Source organism: Urocitellus parryii, chromosome 12, assembly GCF_045843805.1.
Source record: "Urocitellus parryii isolate mUroPar1 chromosome 12, mUroPar1.hap1, whole genome shotgun sequence".
NCBI lineage: Eukaryota > Metazoa > Chordata > Mammalia > Rodentia > Sciuridae > Urocitellus > Urocitellus parryii.
In genome coordinates this window covers 46,059,062-46,078,173 of record NC_135542.1, presented here as the reverse complement: position 1 = coordinate 46,078,173, position 19,112 = coordinate 46,059,062, and the positions used below count along the sequence as shown (strand labels likewise).

At 32.8% G+C, this 19,112-nt stretch overlaps 1 protein-coding gene across 8 annotated transcripts in view; it reads left to right on the top strand.

Moving 5' to 3' along the window:
• Positions 1–19,112, top strand: part of Pum2 (pumilio RNA binding family member 2) — an 87,198-nt gene that overhangs the window by 18,501 nt on the left and 49,585 nt on the right. For 6 of the 8 annotated variants that reach the window (XM_077792097.1, XM_077792103.1, XM_077792102.1 and 3 more), the window contains exons 2-5: positions 4,287–4,355; positions 11,262–11,370; positions 14,740–14,927; positions 15,356–15,525. In XM_077792097.1, the coding sequence (XP_077648223.1) occupies positions 4,305–4,355; positions 11,262–11,370; positions 14,740–14,927; positions 15,356–15,525 (518 nt within the window). In that variant the 5' untranslated portion in view covers positions 4,287–4,304. Of the gene's footprint in view, positions 1–4,286; positions 4,356–5,310; positions 5,436–6,277; positions 6,349–11,261; positions 11,371–14,739; positions 14,928–15,355; positions 15,526–19,112 lie in introns of those variants that run through there. The other 2 variants (XM_077792101.1, XM_077792104.1) reach the window with 2 other exon arrangements.

Genomic DNA, 19,112 nt, shown 5'->3' with positions numbered 1-19,112 from the left:
AATAATATATTACTCAGCTGCATGACCTCCAAAATTAGTGGTTTTTAAAGTCAACTAAACACAAAGCTTTATTTAGATTTTTCTTCACTAACAGTATTGATCATCCTAGCGTAATGTGTGTTTATGTCTTAGTTTTTAATCAAATGTTTAAAATGTTAAAAAGAGAAAGGAAAACTGAAGAAAGCATATAGGACATAAATTATTTTTGTACAGCTGTATAATGTTTTTGTTTTAAACTAAAGTTTAAAGAGGAAACTTTTATTAGTTATAATAATAAAAGTTTAATTTCTTATTGAAGAAAGGAAAGGCCATTTAGTGCAGCCCAAATTAATTTTGTTTGTAATGTCTCCAGTATTGTAAGTAATGTTTTAGGCTTCCACATTAACTCACCACTTACCTAGCATCTTTCAGTCCACAAGTTCTCTTTGTAGTTAAGTACCTTATATAGATGCATCATTTTTTTTTATCTTTGATACCATACTTTTATTATACCTTTCTTATATTTTGGTATGTCTGATACATAGATACTTACCATTGTATCACAGTCGGCAGCATTATTCAGTACACTTACATGCTGTACAGGTTTGTAGCCTAAGAGTAGGAGGCTGTACCATTTAGGTTTGTATATTCTGTGATCTTCCCACAATGATGAGATCACTCAGCGACTTATTTTTTTCAGAACATATACCCATCATTAAGTGACACATGATTATCACAGTCTTTATTCTTGGAGAATATTTTCACCAGATAGAAAATTGTGACTTGCATTTTTTCTTTTTGCACTTTTGTTTTGTTCTGTATAATCTAGACCCCATTGTTTCTGGTGTGAAGTTAGCTGTTGCTCAAATTATTGTTCCCTTTTATGTAATTATGTTGTTTTTCCTCTGACTGCTTTCAAGATTTTCTGTTCTCTTTGCTTTTTACAGGCATACATGTGCGATTTTTTTTTCTATCCTTTTTTTTTTTTTTTTTAATTTTGCCAGGAATTCACTGAGTTTCTTGAATTTGTAAATTTACTTCTTACAAAATTTAGGGGAAATTTCTGGTCATTGTTTTTTCAGGGTTTGGTTTTGTTTCTCTTATTCTCTTTTCTTTCTAGAATTCTAGTTACTTGTAAGTTTTATCTTTTAACCTTGTCCAAGTTCACTGACCTTTCTTATCAACAGTCAGCTAGTAAATTACAGTGACAGTACTAGTAAAAAACTATGGAGATGTTCAGGTTATCTCCTTATCTGTATATAGTTTTTCTGGTGGTTAACAAAATCAAATACAGCCCACATTTTCTCTACTATTCACTTTCTTTTTTTTTTTTTTTTTTAAAGAGAGAGTGAGAGAGGGGAGAGAGACACAGAGAGAATTTTTTTAATATTTATTTTTTAGTTCTCGGCGGACACAACATCTTTGTTGGTATGTGGTGCTGAGGATCGAACCCCGGCCGCACGCATGGCTTGAGCCACATCCCCAGCCCCATACTATTCACTTTCTTTAACATCTGAATGGGTAAAACCAATTGTGCAAAGTTAGGGCCCACCTCCATACCCAGACCTGGCCTCAGACAAAAAAACAAAACATTAAAAAACAGAAAACCTTGGAGCTGGGGATACAGCTCTGTTGGTAGAGTGCTTGCCTTGCATGCATGAGGCCCTCGGTTTAATCCCCAGCACCACCACACAAAAAAAAAAAAAAAAAAAAAATTTAAAAAAGCTATAAAAAAAAACCTTACTACCCATTCTTTATTTTAAGTGTAGACTATCTTCCGTTTTCTGGTTTTTAGTACTTGTTTTCCATTGCTTTCTATTGGTTTGTTTTTATTTTGTTTCTAAAATTTATAGTTAGTAGACAGTTTTGGTCTGATGCAAGCTACTTTACCATTACCAGGCAATGTAGGAAACTACATAAACTCTTTCCGAACAGTGATCCTGTTTGAGTTCATTTTCTTCTCTTATGTCTTGCTTGAAAGTGCTTGGTGAAAGCTTACTAAATAATGGAAGAATGAATGAAATGTTTACTTTGGTAGATCTGTTAAAGAGCTTTTCCAGCAAGTTCATGAGAAAAGAGTAGCTTACTTTCTATCTACATATCTACTTTGTTATTGTATCAGTTCTGATCTTTTGCCAATTTTTTGATTCTGTTCTTTCCTCTTTTTAAAAATTTCTTTGTATGTTCTAGACATAAGTCCTTTATTAGATATATAATTTGCAGATATTTTTCTTCTAGGATGTTGTGTTCTTATTTTAACAGTGTCTTTTGTAGCTAGTAGGTTTAATTTTAATGATGTCCAATGTGGTTTTTTATTTATGGACTTTGCTTTTGATATTGGTCTAAATTCATTACAAAACATAATGTCACCCAGCTTTTTCTCTTGTGTTTTAGAAGTTTTGTAATTTTAGGCTTTATATTTGGGCATGTGATTCATTTTAATTTTTATGTTAAGGTGTAAGGTAAAAAAAAAAATGGTTTTGTATGTTTATATCTTACTATCCCATCACTGTATGATGAATAGAAGAAAGCTCTTTTTAATAGCTGACTTTTGAATACTTAGGTGCCAGTCAAAATTTTACGTGTTATCTACTTCATTGTTAAAGCAAGTCAAGTCTATATGGTGGCTGCTGCTGTTGTCTTCATTAGAGGAAGTTGAGGGGAAAAAAAATTTAGATTACTTGTCCAGAATTGTAGAACTTCCAGGTATCAGAAATACAGTTTGAATCCAGTTCTATCTCTTATAAGCCATAATAAGGAATTTGAGCTTTATCTTTAGTGAAAGATTAAAATATGGGAGTCACTTGTTCAGAGTACAATTTAGAAAGATGACTGATGACATTTTTGGAAATTAGATTGTAGGATGGAAAGATGGGAAGAGGATTTGCATTGATTTAGGTAAAGGTTGAGGTCTCAACAACCATACTTGCTAGATAAATTATGGATAGATTTAAGTGAGGTAGGAGTTTGACTTAGCAGAACTTGGCAAATGATTGGACATTAAGTGTAAGAAAGGAAATAATTAAAAATGGGAAGAAAGAATAATAAAATTGAAATTTCCTGTGATATCTAGGGAACTGAAGGAGAATAGATAATTAGAAATTTTGAAAGATTTGATAGATACAAATGGTTGGGGGCTAACATGTAGATAGCTCTCAAAGCATTGGTGGTGTATGAAATTTCTCAAAGGGTAGAGAAGAGAGTATCTTAAGCAGAATACTGAGGAACAGTAGCATTTAAAGAGTGAGGAGACAAGTAGGAGTTTGATAAGAAGCAACTGGAGACCTAGGAAATTAAAAAGAATAATTGTCATAAGAGACAAGTAGGAACAGAGAGTAGTACTAATGGAAGGGAGGCGTGCTTTCATATATCAAACTAGAGTTTTTAGAGTGAAAGAATTGACTGGGAAAAATTAGAGGATTTTCCCAGTAGAATTTGAAAGCTATAAATTTGTGGTGGTTTAGTCTTCAGTGGTCTTCCCACGCTCAGCATTATTAATGTGGGAGTCAAGGAGCCACTGACTCAACACTATCACCTATAAAAGGTAGAAAACACTTTTTAGACTCTCAGGAATGGAAAGATATAGAAAGAGGCTTTAGTTTGAAGAGAACGGGAAAGAATTATTCTTAAGTTGTAGTACTCATACTACAACTATTTGCACAATAATTTATATGTTTCTTTTAGAACTAGGTCTAAAAGCAACACTTAAAGCAATCTATTGATTGAGTGTATTTTGCTACTTGCATATTGAGTGTACTAATTTTAACATTAAATAATAAAAAGCAGAGAATTTTTGAAAAATCTTAAAAGGATTAAGTAATACAAAATAATAATATAAAGGAAAACATAAAAATACACCAATTTCAATGTTTGAGCTTGCTTTTTCTTTGTTTCCATCTCTTCTTCGGGGATTGAACTCAGGGATGCTTAACCACTGAACCACACATATTCCCCGCCCTTTTTTTTGAGACGGATCTTTTTAAGTTGCTATGCCTGGCTTTGAATTTAGGATCCTCCTACCGTAGCCTCCCAAGCTGCTGGAATTATAGTTGTGCTTCACCACACCCAGATTTCATCTCTTGCTCAAGAATAAAGTTTTCTGTTAGCATGCAGAATAATTCAAGAACTCTTGATCTCATAGTTTTAAAGTAGATTACTCTCATGTACTCTATTTAGAAAAACCTGTCACACAGAAATCTGTTCTTGCCCATCACATGCTAATATTAGTAATAGTAGCAATATAATGTAAAAACAATTATACTTTGTTTAAAATTTTCTTTCTAATTTTTGGTTTTGTTATTCAACAGGTTTGATCTGTGGATGAAATGAATCATGATTTTCAAGCTCTTGCACTAGAATCTCGGGGAATGGGAGAGGTAAATATTTACTAATACCAAGAACTTATACCTCACTTTAATTATTTGAGCTGTTAAGACTCATTTTTTTTTTTAAAAACAGTAATCTTGAAAAAATAGTGGTTATATTTTCTAAACTATATGGGTTTTATTTTATTATTTTAAATCTCTGGCTGTGTGAAATTATGTAGTTGTGATTTTTTTCAGCTGCTTTGTTTTTAAACCTATAGCAAGTAATTTTCAGTGATTTATTTAGTGTGATTTGATTCACTTGGATAGATGTATTATATTTTGGTAATGAATCATACATCATTAGCTTTACTCAGAAGAAAAACTTCCTTTATCCTTGTTCTGCCGTTTTATGTATGTATGCTGTGTTTGCTTATTGTTCATTATTCTCCCTTCCCAAAATCTCTCTTGTTCACCAAAGCTGTTTGCTTAATAAACTTCTAAATTCTTGACAGGACTCTATTGAAAAGACTTACCTATTGTCCCGTTGCTATCTATAGTAGAATGAATTATTTTCTCATCTGACTTTCCCTAGATCTTTATAAATACTTTTATTATATTACTGGTTACAGTTTGTATTATATTTGTCTCTCCTGTAAATTGCTAGCTTTGAATGCCTAGCATAATAGGTACTCCACATTTTAAAATTAATTTTATCATTCCTGTTAATCTGATTTTCTTTGAGGCATCAATTTAACCTCACCAGTACATATTTTAAGTCAGCTAAAATACTTAGTTTTCCATACACCTAATGAAATTTTAGAACATTTTAATTATGGAAACTCTTGTGGTCATCTTTATTTTTGTCATGTTCTATACTATACTAACATAGTGTGGACTTTGGTAATAGAAAATAACAGTAAACAGACCTAAGATGTGTAATTAACTGCTTGCACCTGGAGATTATTTTACTTTGGTAGATAGAGACGGCCATGAGACTCACTCCATCCAATGCTGTGCTCTTCAGATGCAGAAAAAGAGTCCAGTCACTCCTTTGGGCCACAAGAGGGCACCCTGCAGCTAGCTAACCCTCCCTTTCTTCAGAACAGCGTTTTCCAAAGAGTTTGTCATTTTCAGAGGACTGATTTAAGGGTGAGTTAAGGTGCTTAAGCTTAAGTATTACCAAAATAAATTTGTTAGTCCAGTGCACAAGGTAAAATTCTGGGCCCTAAGATAAATTTGAAAGAGGAAATAAGGTTTTTTTTGTTTGTTTAAAAAACTATACCTTCACTGCAGCACAGTGACTTGCTTAGGCATTATTTACATTATGGGAAACAAAAGAGGCAGAAAGGTCTTATATTCTTTCTTTGCCACTTGTTTCTGTGGTCTTTAGAAAAATAGAATGATGTATTTTAAAAGCAGGTTTGAGCAGTTTTTCAGCCTTTTAGTCTGTGACAGACTTGAACTTCTTAAGAGCAAGTAAAGTCACATTCCTACATTAATTCTGATATTTATACTTTACTTACCAAATGTATATTGTTTATGTGTTTACAAATAGATTCTTTTCCCCCCTTTCTAACTAATATTTGATAAATCTAAAGAGCTTTATAATTCCAAAACTTGTCATCATTAGAAATGGTAGTTAAAAGAGTATTTGGGGATGCAAAAAGGTTTTAGAAAAAGAGGAGGTAGTTTGAATGTATGTTATATAAACTTAAATCCAGACTTTATTAATGGACATGTCAGATATGCAGAACAAAAGTGTAGTCACTTAGGTGTAGATTGCTTTTACTACCTGTTGGATAGCAACCAGTCAGTGTATCTGTGACCTTTAGCCAGTAAAAATGTATTCTTAAATAAGCTGTTTTTATGAATTTTTTTTTCATAATAGTTTACCAATTACTGTTGTTACCTCTAAAAGATAACTAAGAAACCTCAGATTTCTGTCTCTGGGTTTTCTCCCACAAGCCTTTCTATCTTTCCTCATCTCACAGGCAGCAGGGAACCTTCTGGGATTTCCTTCTTTGCCTGTCTCTCTCTCACCAGTCTTCTCCTTTCCTGACAGGTGAGGTTTTTTTGGTTTTGTTTTATCCCAGAATTCATTCATTGGAATAAATAAAAGCAGCCTTGAGTTTCTGGCTCTTGTGTTTTCTAAAATTGCTTGTTTGGTTTTTTTTGTGTCTTTTTTTTTTTTTTTAATGGTAATGCAAAATCCTTTTTTTTAATGGATTGTTCTATTCTTTTTATGATAAAGTTTTGCTTATTATATTTTAAGTGTTGTAAATTTCTAATGTACAAAGCACTGCATCTACATATAGGATTCATTTCAAATGTACTGTTTTTTGTAGATCACAGTAGCTTTACAAGTCATCATCAGAAGGACGATCTCTTGGTTGTTCATCTAGAAATAGAAACAGATTTGTATTCATCTATTCATGCTTGCCCTTTCTTTTTTAAAAGCCTAATAGCAATTTTTGTCTAAAGTTCTGCTGATTTGCATTATGTCACATGGATTAAAAAGAGCAAAGCATTCATAGGAGATATTCAGCATTGTTAATATATGTAGTGCACTTCAGAGGCACATTACTATTGTCATCTCGAGGCTATTAGGCTGGGTACTTGTTTATTTTTTACATAATGGAAAAAAGGACCTTGCCTGAAATTTCTTTAGGGAACCCAGAATTTAACTTTAAAATCATTGAATTAGTATGTTTAATTTTGAGAATATTTTCATAGCTTAGTACGATAAATAATGCTCTTTCCTTTTTCTGATACAATAATTTTTAAAGTAAATTTTTGCATCAAGATCCTATGTAGTATGGTAAAATGGAAAACATTAGATAGGGTAGTAATGAAACTTCTCTTTTTTTCAGATCTCTCACTAGTGCTATGAGCTTGAGTAAGATTGACTTATTTTGAAGCAGAAATAGAAATAATGTGTTGTATGAGTCACATCTCTCAAATACTCTAACTTTGAGCAGTTATGGATAGCTTTTAGGGATAGTGTTTAAAAAGTTGATCATAGTTTATATAAATCCTGTCTCAGTAATTCTATACAAAAGTTTGTCCATGATAACAGGAAGAATATCACAATATCTTAAACTGCTTTCATTTTTAACTAGTGGAAATTTTCAGAAATATCAGTGAATTAGACTATAATTGAAAAGAACTCTCTGGTAGTTAAATGCAAAGAGAAAGACCTTAGAATTAAACAGATACAGGGTTTCCAATACAGGGTTTCCAATCCGATTGCTGCCATTTACTAATTATATGTATAACCTTGATCAATTTAACTTTTGACTCTTTTTTTCTTATGCAGAATGTAACTATAGCAACTGTCTTTCCTAAATAATAGGGTTTAAACTTCCCCCTAGAATAGTCAAACTGACTCAAGAAAAAAAGAAGGCGTACAGCTCTTAGACTAATGAATGAATGTAATGAATGATGTAATTCTTTGAAATAGTCAGCCCAGCCAGTTTAATGTTGCAGATGAGTAGTTGTCTCGTGTATAATATTAAAAGATTTCTATTTTGAGGTTTGTAAAAGCTTCTAATATTTATGTAACTGCTGTGTGTTGGTTGTGTTAAGTGGTTTACTTATGTTATTTCATTCTAGTTTTATAACTTTTACGACCAGAGCTTATTATCTTTCCTTTTGAGATAAGGAAACAAGTTCAGAAAGAATAATTAACTGGCCCAAGGCCACACCACATAATAATACCTGAATGCAGTTTGAACTCCTGCCTGTCTTGACTATTTATAATGCTATTTTCCTTTGGAAATGTCTATATTTGTTGTTAGTTGGTTAGTATTAAGGGATATTAGGAATGGAGAAGATGGGGAAGTGATATGAATTGAAAAATCTAAAAATATTAAAATATTATATCCTTAAAAAAATGAAATCCAGAAAAGCACCATTCTTAGGTTTTAGGAAATTGCTTTCTGTTTTTTGTTCCCTGTACAATTTGGGTTTTAGTATCTGTTTTTGTCTTTTATGAACTTGTATTTTAAGTAGAGAGACCTTGCATCATGATTTGCCCAGGATAATCCAGTTACATATCTGTTAGGTATAATTATTATCATAGCATCCCTTTTTTCAAAAGTGTCCTAGTTTGGATGATGTTATATGAGCACTTAATTTAAAACAATGATGTGGGCTTTTAGTTTTAAATTCTTCTAAGTCCTTGGATTATCTTTATTTGGCTGTCTTAGGATTTTATGTAACTCTGATGTATAAGTGTAATTCAGTAAATGCTAGAGCGGGAATTTTTTTTCTCTTATTAGTGTGGGAATTTGATTTAATTTTATTTTTGAAACAATGTGCTGGGGTGCTTTTTTTTTTTTTTTTTTTTTTTAAATGGGGAAGGCAAGCCATAAATACTGTCCAAGGAAAGAACATTGTATGTACACTCAGTCGTATCTGAGATGAAGGATAGGTCAGTGTACTGACCTTAATTTAGAGTTTCTGTGAATTAGGGAATAAATAAAAAGTGGTAGTGAATAATATATTTTACAAATATTTAAGGATTTTTAAGCCTTGTTTTTTATATTTCTAAGAAAAATCTCTGGGGGCAAATTTACATCAATTTATTGTTTAACCTCTAAAAACTTTTTTTAAACTGATCTTTTTTTCTGAATTGTTGCCTGCTCTTAGATTTAGTCCATTTTAACCTGTTCCTGGTCAGAAGATAGTGATTTCTCGAAAAGTATTTGAATCACTGTCTGAATTGCCACAGAAAGCAAGTTCTAGAATGTTTAGATCTTTGGTAGAAGTATTAAGTTTAACTACTAAATTTGTTTCCTATGCACGATAACTTGTGTTAACAAGAGAGTCGTAGTACAGTGCTTTACAAAAATATTCACACTTGGTAAGTGTTAACAGATTTTTTCCCCCATGTTTCTGTTTTTTGTACCTATTTTGGATTCCTTATTTGTTCTTGTTTTGACACTGAAATGTTTTTCTTCATGAAGTATGGGCAAACAATTCTTTATTTCAGGGATAGTCTTCATCCTTCTGAAATGACTTGCTTATGCAATGTTTTTAAGAGATTAATTTGGGTTTTACTATGAATAAATGTTTATTTAAATATATCAAATGATGCTGTAATATTAGTATTATCAGCTTTTTATTTTGTTTGAATATTTACGTGAATCTTTTATAGTGACTTTTTTTTAATTGAAGGAATGGAGCTATTGTAGTTTAATTACTGTGAACTTTGGTAAGAGTAGATGATTGTGTAAATATCTATAATTATTCATAGCCAAGAAGATCCTAAATGCAAAAACTTTTCTATTTTAAAAAACAGAATTTTGTTTCCTTTAAAAATTTGCTTATTTAGCAAAAGATCTGTGAAATGGGAACAAGGCTAAATTGATATTATACCCCTATCTTCAGAGCTGCTTCTCCTGATCTACTCCAAACATCACCACAAACTCCTCCACCTCCCTAATTTTAGTCAATGACACCTATCATTATCTTTTTAATCCAGCTACTAAGGTTGTATCCCTTTTATCCACCTTTTCCCATTATCCATATTCAGGTCCAAATTTGACTGTCTAGAATGCTTCTCAGATCCATTTTATTTTCTCAGTTCTTTCTGTTAGTAGTACCCTATTTCAGTTCTTGCTGCTTTGACTCTATTGTAATTTTCCTAAACTGGTCTCTTTGTCTCTAGTCTTTCCCCTTCTATCTCTTATTCCTTACAACTTGAGTTGTTTTTCAAAACAGCTGTCTTGCCAACCTGTCTTAATTTCTCTTGTTACTTAAGTATAACATCCAATTTACTTAACATGTCTCCTAAGAGTCCTCATAATTGACCTGGTTAGCTTTACCAGTATTAAGTCTTGGCCTTCCAACATCTGTTTCTCTTATATGCTGTTCTCCACATGTTACATTTTCTAAAGTTTTGCCTTCGTTTGTGCTTGACTGTATTTTATTTATGCTTTTTTTCCTTCCTTACCTTGCCTTCCCACTTTCAAACTCTAGCGCCCCCCCACCCACAGTATATTCTCTCTCAGACCTCAATTTAAGTATTAGTTATATTTTATCATAGTCTATATGTTTATGAGCTCTGAAGATGTGAGCATGCCCTTAAAGAAGCACACATAGGTAATTTAGTATGATATGTATTTTACTAGAAGTATACAACATGTTTGATTATTAGCACTGAAGGACTGGGCACCTAATTATGGGCTGAGAGTGTCTTATTTATGAGTGCTTATTTAAAATATCAAATGTATGTCTCAGAAAGATTGTATATTCAAACAGATATGCCAAGACTGTCTCCTGAGCATCACGTATAGTAGCAAGGAAAGACCTGAATGGATATTAAAGAATAGCTAGGAATTATACATTTTGATTAACTCAATTTTTACATGGTGTATATGTCACCATGTAGACTGTCTAGCATAGGGCCTTAAGATTGTTATTTCAAAAGTATCTGTAGGTTTTTTTCTGTGTGTGTTTTCTATCATCTATAGCTTTCTGATTTGGAATTGGTGGATTCATAGTATTCAGGAGCTAGTAAGAATTGTGAAATTCACTGTCATTGAATGGCTGAAGTAAGAAAGAAAAAATATTTTCTATCCTGGATGTTGTAGGATAGGAGGTTGTCCAAAGGCAGTTCTTGAAAGTAAAAGAAAAATGTTAATCATTCTTTTAATGATCTCTTTTTGAGTAAGAAGTTTAATAGGCATTTTGAAGAAATTTACATATAAAGAAAACCACATAAGAAAAATGTTTGAAAAACAGTAGTCAGAAGTGGACTTTAATTTATTGTTTAGATTCAGAATTATTAGAACCAGTACATAAACATAAACAGGGAGTTATTTTACTGTTAGTGGAAAATTTAGAAAAAAATCATTCTCATTTTCATTAGCATCAAAAACTAATGTGTACTATTAGTGATATGTTTGCTATTCCCTTTGTATTCTTTGTAATTTGAATAAAATTTAAATGTAAATTTTTCCTCCCAAATAGCTTTTGCCTACCAAAAAGTTTTGGGAACCTGATGATTCAACAAAAGATGGACAAAAAGGCATATTTCTTGGGGATGATGAATGGAGAGAGACTGCATGGGGAACTTCTCGTAAGTTATTGTTGTATGCATGAGAATTATGAATAAACTCAATGTTTGTTTTGTGTTTTTCCAGTCCCCACCCTGGCCCTGGCCCTAGGATGTCACCTGCCTTTCCCCCACAGCCCTCCACCTCAGTGTTTTTTAAAACCTTGCCTATCCCTAAATAGTATTCAGAGAAAAATAGGATCTTGTAAGTCATTATAATTCACATTTTCTTGTGGTAATTAACCCTTGTCTGTGGCATACTTAAACAGTCTTGTATGACAATGACTGATTTATCTAGTTGTTGCTCAGTTAAGCTTTATTAGACATTGGCCACATCCAGAAAGGAAGTTAATTGTCTTAGTGACATAAAACTCCTAGAAAAGTGCAGATGAATGTTTTTGATTTCCAAAAGGAGTGAGGAGACAGTTTGAGCTAAGAAACTCTTAAGGAGAAAAGGAACTGGCATGTAAGGAATATAACTTGTAGGAGTTTCAGTATTTATTGGTAAATTGAAAAACATAGTTGTAAACCATTATATATTGGAAATGTTTTTAATTAGTAAAATTTGAGAGTTGTACAGACAGAACTGTTAACATAAATTTTACAAATAAGTTTTCTCTTTTTATTGCTGAGTTTAATGCAGCTTGTTTTACCTATGCAAAATGCCCAAAGTAATAAAAAACCAAATTCCCCAATAAAACTATTGCCTAAAAGCTAAAACTCAAAGGTTAGGGAGATCTAAAAGAAGTTTTAGGGCTGGGGATGTGGCTCAAGCGGTAGCGCGCTCGCCTGGCATGCGTGCGGCCCGGGTTCGATCCTCAGCACCACATACCAACAAAGATGTTGTGTCTGCCAAGAACTAAGAAAAAATAAATGTTAAAATTATAAAAAAAAAAAAAGAAGTTTTAATTTCATTTTCAATCAAATAGATCAAAAACTTTTGGTAATAGCTAATTTAGGCTGGTATTTCCTTAAAATATTGGAAATTTTCTTTCAGTTTAGTGCTAACAAACAGGTAATATGCCAGGTTTGGGAAACAGAAACATACTAGACCCATAACGTATTCACATGCAAGCATTCTGAGCAGAACATGGAAATGAAAGATTATTTTCAGGATGGAAGATAGAAGAAATATCAAATTTATCATTTTAGTCAGTTCTTCTATCGTTTCTCCCAAGTTTTAGTTGCATAGATTAAAATTTTGATGAATACTAGTCTTTTACCAAAAAACATGAGAAAACTAGAAATGAATGGAATTTTATTTGCCTAACAAACATTTAGTAGATTTCAAGCACATACAAATATGAATAATACATTCCTTGTTTAAAGGATTTGTCATTCCTTATTTAAAAGATTTTCCATGAGTGCAGGAGACCTACTCCTATACCATACTCATTGTTTGCTATTTTAGTCAGCTGATTCTCTGCTGCAACTAAAGAACCCGACCAGAACAACTTTAGAGGAGGAAAGGTTTATTTGGAGGCTTACAGTTTCAGAGGTCTCAATCTATAGACCACAGACTCCATTCCTTGGGGCTCCAGGTGAGGTAGAACATCATGGTGGAAGAATGTGGCAAGGGAAACAGATCACATGGTGATCAGAAAGCAGAGGTCTCCACTTTCCAGATGAAAATATAAACCCATAACCACACCCCACCAGCCTCCAGTTATCACTCAGTGAATCCCATCAGGGAGTAATTCACTGATTAGGTTAAGGTTGTAGACCAATCATTTCTCCTTTGAACTTTGTTTCATTGTCTCACATGTGAACTTTTGGGAGATGCCTTACATCCAAACCATAACATCAGCTAAATCGATATACTTGTGATTATCAGTTTCAGTGTGTTCTCCCGGTACTTTCAGGCCTTTGAAAAGTGGATTTCTGTAACTGAATTGCTCTCACTTTCCCCCACACTTTAAACTATTTACCCTTCATATTTGGCTTAAATATAACTTCCTTTGGGATTCACTCAAAGACTGGGAAAAATCAAAGCTCCATTTTTTCTATTGCCATAATATCCTGGATTATTTTTATTGAAGCACTTTTATCCTATTATGATTGCTTTCTATTAAATCTGTGCTCTTTGAGGACAGAGATTATCTTGTTTGTTGTTGAATTTTCCGAATGTAGCATAATGCTTAGTGTACAAGGGGCTGTAAATCAGTATTTTAAACTGTGGATGAATGTTTGAATGAAAGGACATAATGGCTAATCTCTCCTGGATATACATAGTGAAATAAATGTTTTTTAATATAGTTCAACAAAAGTAGCAATCATTGAAAGTTATGAATTATAGTTAAATTAAATGATAATTGAATACCACAGTGATGCTCAACCTGGATAGTTGAAGAGCAAGATATAACATCCAGTATTGTACCTGTTTGTGAGTGAACCAGAAGTAACTAGTAACTTACTGGTTCCTTTGAAAAGATTTCAGCAAAAACTATTTGAATGTTGCCTCCCATGTGTTAATTTTATTTGTATTCCGCTAGCTTTTATTATTTTTCTTTTCATCATAGAAATATGTAAAAATAGAATTTGTATCAGGTGAATAATTTTTTTTTTTGAGAATTACCAGGGAATAACCGAGGAGTGTTTTGTTGCCTCAACTGGCCTCAAATTAGTAATTCTCCTGCCTCTGCCTCTCATCAGTGAGATTATAGGCATCTGCCCCTGCACCCAGCTAGAAAAGATTTTTGTTTTTTATCTTTTTAATTTTGGGGGTGGGTTGGGGGTATCTGAGCTTGAACTCAGGGGCTCTCAACCACTGAGCCACATCCCCAGCCCTATTTTGTATTTTATTTAGAGACAGGGTCTTACTGAGTTGCTTTAGCGCCTGCTGTTGCTGAGGCTGGCTTTGAACTCTTGATTCTCCTGCCTCAGCCTCCCAAGCTGCTGGGATTGTAGGCTTTCCCAAGCCCTGACTGTCAAAAGAGGTGTTTTTTAAATAAAAGCTTAAGATGATATTTAGCCTTTTCACCAAGGAAATACTGTGGTATTATTGGTTTTTCCCGACTCATTCATGTTTCTAGTGTGACAGCAGTATGAACTATGAAAATACTGCCAGTTTGGAAGGTGTTTTCTGTTTTTTCCCTTAAAAATAAACAAACAAAAAAAAAAAACTGATTTCATAGGACTCACCAAAAGAATATTAACTTTTTGACATAGTGCTTATAAGCAACTTTGCTTTCAGATTAATATTTCCACTTCCATTAACCTTTTTGGTTTGATTTTTCTTTCTATAGAATGAAAAGCTGTTTACAAGATTATAATAATAATAATCTTCAAAATAAAATGAAGTGCTGATTTTTCTTACTTTAGTATACTTGTGAAACTCCGTTTTGTTTAACTTGAAAGTACAAATTTGTAATTCTAATCTTTATTCCAAAACAGATCATTCAATGTCCCAGCCTATTATGGTGCAGAGAAGATCTGGACAGGGTTTTCATGGAAACAGTGAAGTAAATGCAATATTGTCTCCTCGATCAGAAAGTGGAGGCCTTGGCGTGAGCATGGTAGAATATGTACTAAGTTCTTCTCCTGCTGATAAATTGGATTCTCGTTTCAGGAAAGGAACTTTTGTAAGTATTTTGAATAAAGACTTTTTAAAAATATTTGTTTGTTATTTGGTTATATTTTATTTTTAAGTCAGTTTATTTTTCCCTACTTCTTAAAGGAAATTTTAATAGCTGTTTGGACCCTTGTTTATTTCTCGATCTGGAAGTAACCAATGATATTGCGTATGCATTAAATATTTTAATCTAGTTTGTGGTGTTACTGCTTTTCTAGCACCGCTATAGTTAAGGTTGCCTTAGCCCTTCTGTTATAAATCACTATCTGTACTCAAATTTTTTGCTATTTGCTAAAATAGTTGACTATGAACTTAAAATATAAGTTTCAATGTTTTCTCTCGTTTACATGCACAATAGTGTAGTTTTAGGTCACCAAATGGTGCCTTTTTTGTGTGTTCTATTAAGTATTCAGAATCAAACAGATTCTTTTTCCTCAGGGCACTAGAGATGCTGAAACAGATGGACCTGAGAAAGGAGATCAAAAAGGCAAGGCTTCTCCATTTGAGGAGGACCAAAACAGAGATCTTAAACAAGGAGATGATGATGATTCTAAAATAAATGGCAGAGGTTTGCCAAATGGAATGGATGCCGATTGCAAAGATTTTAAGTAAGATTTTAACTTTTTTGAGAAGAAAAGGTTATCTCTTTTTAAGGATTATTACAATTAGTTGATGTGACTGATTTTGACATTTTTCCAACTTCTGTTTATTTCCTTTGTACGTGGTGTTAATCTGGACAATTATTTTTTCATAAGAAAAAACAGTTAATGATTATGAACAATTAAAAATAAATCTTCGAAACAGGATCTAAAGCAGTATATTCTATTGAAGGATTAGTATCAGAAGCTGCTGTTAATTTTCTGCTGATATAGTCTAAATTTGAACTTTTTCCTCTGTTAGAATTTAGTGAGACCTGAGAGACTTCAAAAGTTAGCTCTGGGCTAGGGTTGTGGCTCAGTGGTAGAGTGCTCGCCTAGCATGTGAGGCACTGGGATTGATCCTCAACACTGCATGTGTGTATATATATATAATGTATATTTATGTGTATAAATTATATATGTATATGTACATATATATTTATGTGTGTATATATACACATAAAGCTGTTATGTCTATCTACAATATTAAAAAATTTTTTTTTAAAGTTAGCTTAAAACTCAGAATTCTTAACACTTTTTTAGTGTTCTCTCTCTCTCTCTTTTTCTTGTGCATGGTACTAAGGGTTGAACCCAGGGCCAAATGCTAGGCAAGTGCTCTATCACTGAACTACATTCCCACCCTTTTTAAAATTTTGCTTTTGAGACAGGATTTTGCGTATATGCCAAGGTTGGCCTTGAACTTGTGATCCTCCTGCCTCAGTTTCCCTACTAGCTGGGATATTATAGGCATGTGCCACCATATCCAGCTGTAGTTGTCTTTAGGCATTTAGTACTTCTTTAACCTTTTACACTAAATTAGCCAGTGTATCTTTATCTTAGGAATTGTTACTTCATACTGATTTAATATACTTTTACACTATAGTAATCAGATATTTTGAAGACTTTACCTGAAAATGAATAGTTCCTTTGAGATTTTGTGAACCGTGGAATGCTAGATAACAAGAGTTTAGGTGAACGGTGGGTTGCATTTATTACCTTAAATTACCAAAGCAAAATAACATTGCTTCTTAAAAGCAGCAGTGTTTCTATCTGTTCAGAGTGCAAAAAAGCATCCAAAACCTATAAACCTCTTTAATGCGAAATTTTGTTCTGTTTGTTTAAAACCTTTTCATTTTCTGATTTTGTTCTTTTCCTAAGTTTTAGTAAACAGTCTGCACTTAATATTCAGTTAATTATAAACCCTTCAGATTAAACATTTATAATTGAAGTGTTAATACACCACTAACTATAGCAAGAGCACCACTTGATAGTATGATGACTTTTTTTTTTAATGCCCTCTGCTTTTGGTATTTGAGTTATTTTGTGTGGAAGTTTTTACTTTTCCCCTTAAAATATTAATACCAAATTTATAAGCATTCAAATTTTATTTTGGATATGTGTTTAAAATCATTAATTAATTTAAATGCAATATTAATCATTACTTGGCAATATAAAAAAATGTTTCAAAAAATACTGTGGCCATCACGATCACTATGTCAGCATGTTGTGAATCTGTATGTTAAATGACATATCAACATACACATTCCTATAGTAGAACTGAAATGAATGAAAGACCCAAGAAAACTTGTTTTGTTTTGTTTTTAATTGGCTGGTTTTAAACAAAATCCTTTCAGTTTTGTTTTTTTTTTCCAGTTATGGTCCAAATGAAAAAATGAAACTTTGAAATTTTCCCATGCAAGTGGATATGGCTAAAGAGGAAAGGAGTTTAAAATCATCTAATATTGCAAGGACAATGCCTGATTTTTAAGTAAAATGTATATTTAGTTAACTATCTGGAGAAGAGTTCTTATAGTTGGGTATTGGCTTTGCAAACTGCTCTCTGCATGCTAGCATATTTATGTCATTGTGGAGCACCTGAATTTAGGGACAGAGTTAGATGGACATAACAACTCACATTAAAAGCCAGGTAAAATACTTATTGCCATTAACTTAATTATATTTATGTTTGAACATACCATGAATGCATGGTTCTCAGAACAGTAAACTGATTGTTTTTTGTAAGTGAAAGAGTTCTGTATAAATATTTATGATGAAAATACAGACTATAATGAAGATTAGAAAAAGGTAAGAATAGAATTGAGACTGTGAAGAGTGTTTTTGCAAAGAAACTGATGTTTAATTTGTTTCTAACTTGAATTTCTTGGGGAAAATTAAAGAGGCCATAGTATAGTAGAGAAAGGTATTGTGTTTTTATTTTAAAATATTTTTGTATGATAGGGTTTGAACCCATAGTTTTCTAGAATTAAGCTATATATCCAGCCCTTTTTTGAAACTCAGATTGACTTTGAACTTTCAGTCCTCCTGCCACAGCCTCCAGGGTTGCTGGGGTTAACAGGTGTGTACCACCATGCCCAGCAAGAGAGTTTGTAGGGGGATAATGAGGGTTCAACCCAGGGGGCCCTTCAACACTGAGGTACAGCCCCAGCGGGGTTTTTTTTTGTTGTTGTTTTTTGTTTTTGTCTTTTTTTTTGTCTTTTTTTTTTTTTTTTTTTTTTTAATTTTGAGACAGTGTCTTGATAAGTTGCTGGGTCTGATCTTCAACTTGGAATCCTCCTGCTTCAAACTTCTGAGTCTGTGGGATTATAGGCATGTTCTACTGTGTGCCCTGCCTTAATTTTTGATACATATGTTATACATTTACATTTCTTTCTGGTGATTTAGACTGAAACAATTTGGTATGATAAAGATGATCTCTGGATACCTGTCATAGAGGACTTTTATAAACAGTTTCTTTTATTCTTGTTATTTGGAACCACCAGGTCCATTATTTATCATCCTTTCTCATCCTAGAGAAATGGACCTGAGATATGAAATGATCTACTCAAAAGTCATATTTAAAAGAGTCAAGAGGGCTGGGGATGTGGCTCAAGCGGTAGTGCGCTCGCCTGGCATGCATGCGGCCCGGGTTCGATCCTCAGCACCACATACAAACAGAGATGTAGAATCTGCCCAAAAAACTAAAAAATAAATATAAAAAATTCTCTCTCTTAAAAAAAAAAAAAAAAGAGGAAAATTGTTTAAAAAAAAATAAAATAACATAAAAGTCAAGAGTCAGCCTTTCTGGTCTTCATTTGGTTTCATTTTCTGTTGTCTAGCAAGTTTCACCCTCTTAAGTCATGAAGACCATAATGATCTATGGCCAGTTTTTTTTCCTCTAAATAATAGTAAGCAAGATGTTATGACAAAATTACATGCAGGTGGGCAGGATAGTAGAATGATGGATGGGTTTTGATTTTGAATTTTCCCACATATGCTGCATAATAATTTGATTTTTATATCTACCATTCATTTTGTCTGTGATTTGAGGCCAAGGTTTCAGATTGTATTAGCCTAGATTGTAATTCTATGTAGTTTTTCCTACTGGTAAAATTGAGTTGGTCATTAGAATATTGAAATTGAGGAGAGTGATTATTAATAATATAAAAACTACTAAAACCATGTCATCTTTTTTGGGTGGCGAGTAGTGGGAATAGAACTTCGGGGTGCTCTTATGACTGAGTTACATCCCTAGCCCTTTTTATTTTTTGAAACAAGGT